The sequence below is a fragment of the Merops nubicus genome, unplaced genomic scaffold (genome assembly GCF_000691845.1).
Source record: "Merops nubicus isolate BGI_N331 unplaced genomic scaffold, ASM69184v1 scaffold42732, whole genome shotgun sequence".
In the NCBI taxonomy this organism is placed as follows: domain Eukaryota; kingdom Metazoa; phylum Chordata; class Aves; order Coraciiformes; family Meropidae; genus Merops; species Merops nubicus.
Genome location: NW_008596363.1, coordinates 9,350 through 10,730, shown reverse-complemented (window position 1 = coordinate 10,730; position 1,381 = coordinate 9,350). Strand labels below are relative to the sequence as shown.

At 52.9% G+C, this 1,381-nt stretch overlaps 1 protein-coding gene across 1 annotated transcript in view; it reads right to left on the bottom strand.

Moving 5' to 3' along the window:
• Nucleotides 1-8: 8 nt before the first annotated feature.
• Nucleotides 9-1,381, bottom strand: part of LOC103769171 (cysteine/serine-rich nuclear protein 3-like) — a gene marked incomplete at its 3' end in the record, with an annotated part of 4,823 nt that continues 3,450 nt past the window's right edge. Inside the window, exons 4-5 of the mRNA XM_008936346.1 lie at nt 1,352-1,373; nt 9-164 (exon numbers count right to left, since the gene is read on the bottom strand). Of these exons, the coding sequence (XP_008934594.1) occupies nt 9-164; nt 1,352-1,373 (178 nt within the window). The remainder of the gene's footprint in view (nt 165-1,351; nt 1,374-1,381) is intronic.

Here is a 1,381-nt window from a genome sequence, read left to right as displayed (position 1 = left end):
GCCTCCACCACCTTCTCGCTGCTCTGCTGCTGCTTCTCCAGCTCCAGCTTCATGATGGTGTGGATGAAGTGGGTCTGCACACGGGCCTGGTTGAACTCGATCCTGCCCTCGGTGTTGCCGCAGCCGTCCTTGGTGCAGCCACAGGGGAAGGAGGTGTGATCCATCTGGCACGGGGAGAAGCAGAGGCAGAGGGTTAGGACCGAACCCAGCAATGCAAACCCAAAACCACCCACGACTCATCCACCCTGAGAAACCAAGTAACAGCTGAGGGGTTTAAAAGCAGACTAAGGAACCAATATAATAAAAATCACCCTGCTCTTTTGAAGCATTGTCATTAAAAAGTTGGATTTCACTAAATGGCCGAACCCAGAAAGGTTCCAAAATCCATCAGTGCTCCAGCAGTGCTCCCAGGTGGCCAAGAAGGCCAGGACCATCCTGGGTTGACGAGGCAGTGCTGGGTTAACGGCTGGACTTGATGATCTTAAAGGTCTTTTCCAACCTAAACAATTTTATGATTCTATGATCCTGTGAAAAAAAGCAGAATATGACTCCGAAAGGAGACGTAAGGGGGCAAACATGAATTTTTATATATTGCATCATGATATTTAATCCCCAATCCATATCATGAGCTTCTGCCCCTCACTGAGCCAAGGCCAAATTGCTCAACAGGCATCTGTGGCACCTTTATGTCCCTGTCAGCAGCAGCCACTAGAGGGGGGCTGCGACACACACATGGAGCACCCATCTGCCTGCCCGTGTGCCCCCACCCTGCACCACCCTCAGCCTGCAAGCATGGCATGGAGGGAGTCAGCAGCACCCACAACAGGGAGCATGGCTCCCCAAACACAGCTGGGAAGGCACTCACAAAAATACAACGAAAAATATAATAAACTCATCAAATATAAAGGGACTGTCCCACTTTGGAGGTGGTCTGCACAGCTAGCTGGGGGCTGATGCTCAGCTGACACTCCCACGTTCTCCTGAGCGTGCCAGGAGTTGTGACACACCCCAAAGGAAAACAAAAATAAAACAAAACAGGGAGGAGGAGAAATGGCAGCCTGGCATGAGGAGCAAGAAGCTTTTGGTTGCCAAGTTATTCCCACGTGGTGGAGAGTTGAGTTTCGCAGGGATGGACAAGGTGCTGTGAGCTCAGCAGCGGGACAGGGACGGCTCCACGTGTGACTCCAGGAGCAGATGCTTCCAAGCAGCATCTGCCTGGCAGCCTGGGGAGCATCTCATCTCCGAGAGCTCTTCTCGCCAGCGCCGGTGGGAACAGAAGCACTTTACAAGCTGCCTTAACTGGGAACTGCTTGCTCACAACTCCCCCCGCGGGCCGAGGCGAGGGCAGTACCTGACACTTGATGCCTGCCAAGCTGCAGCT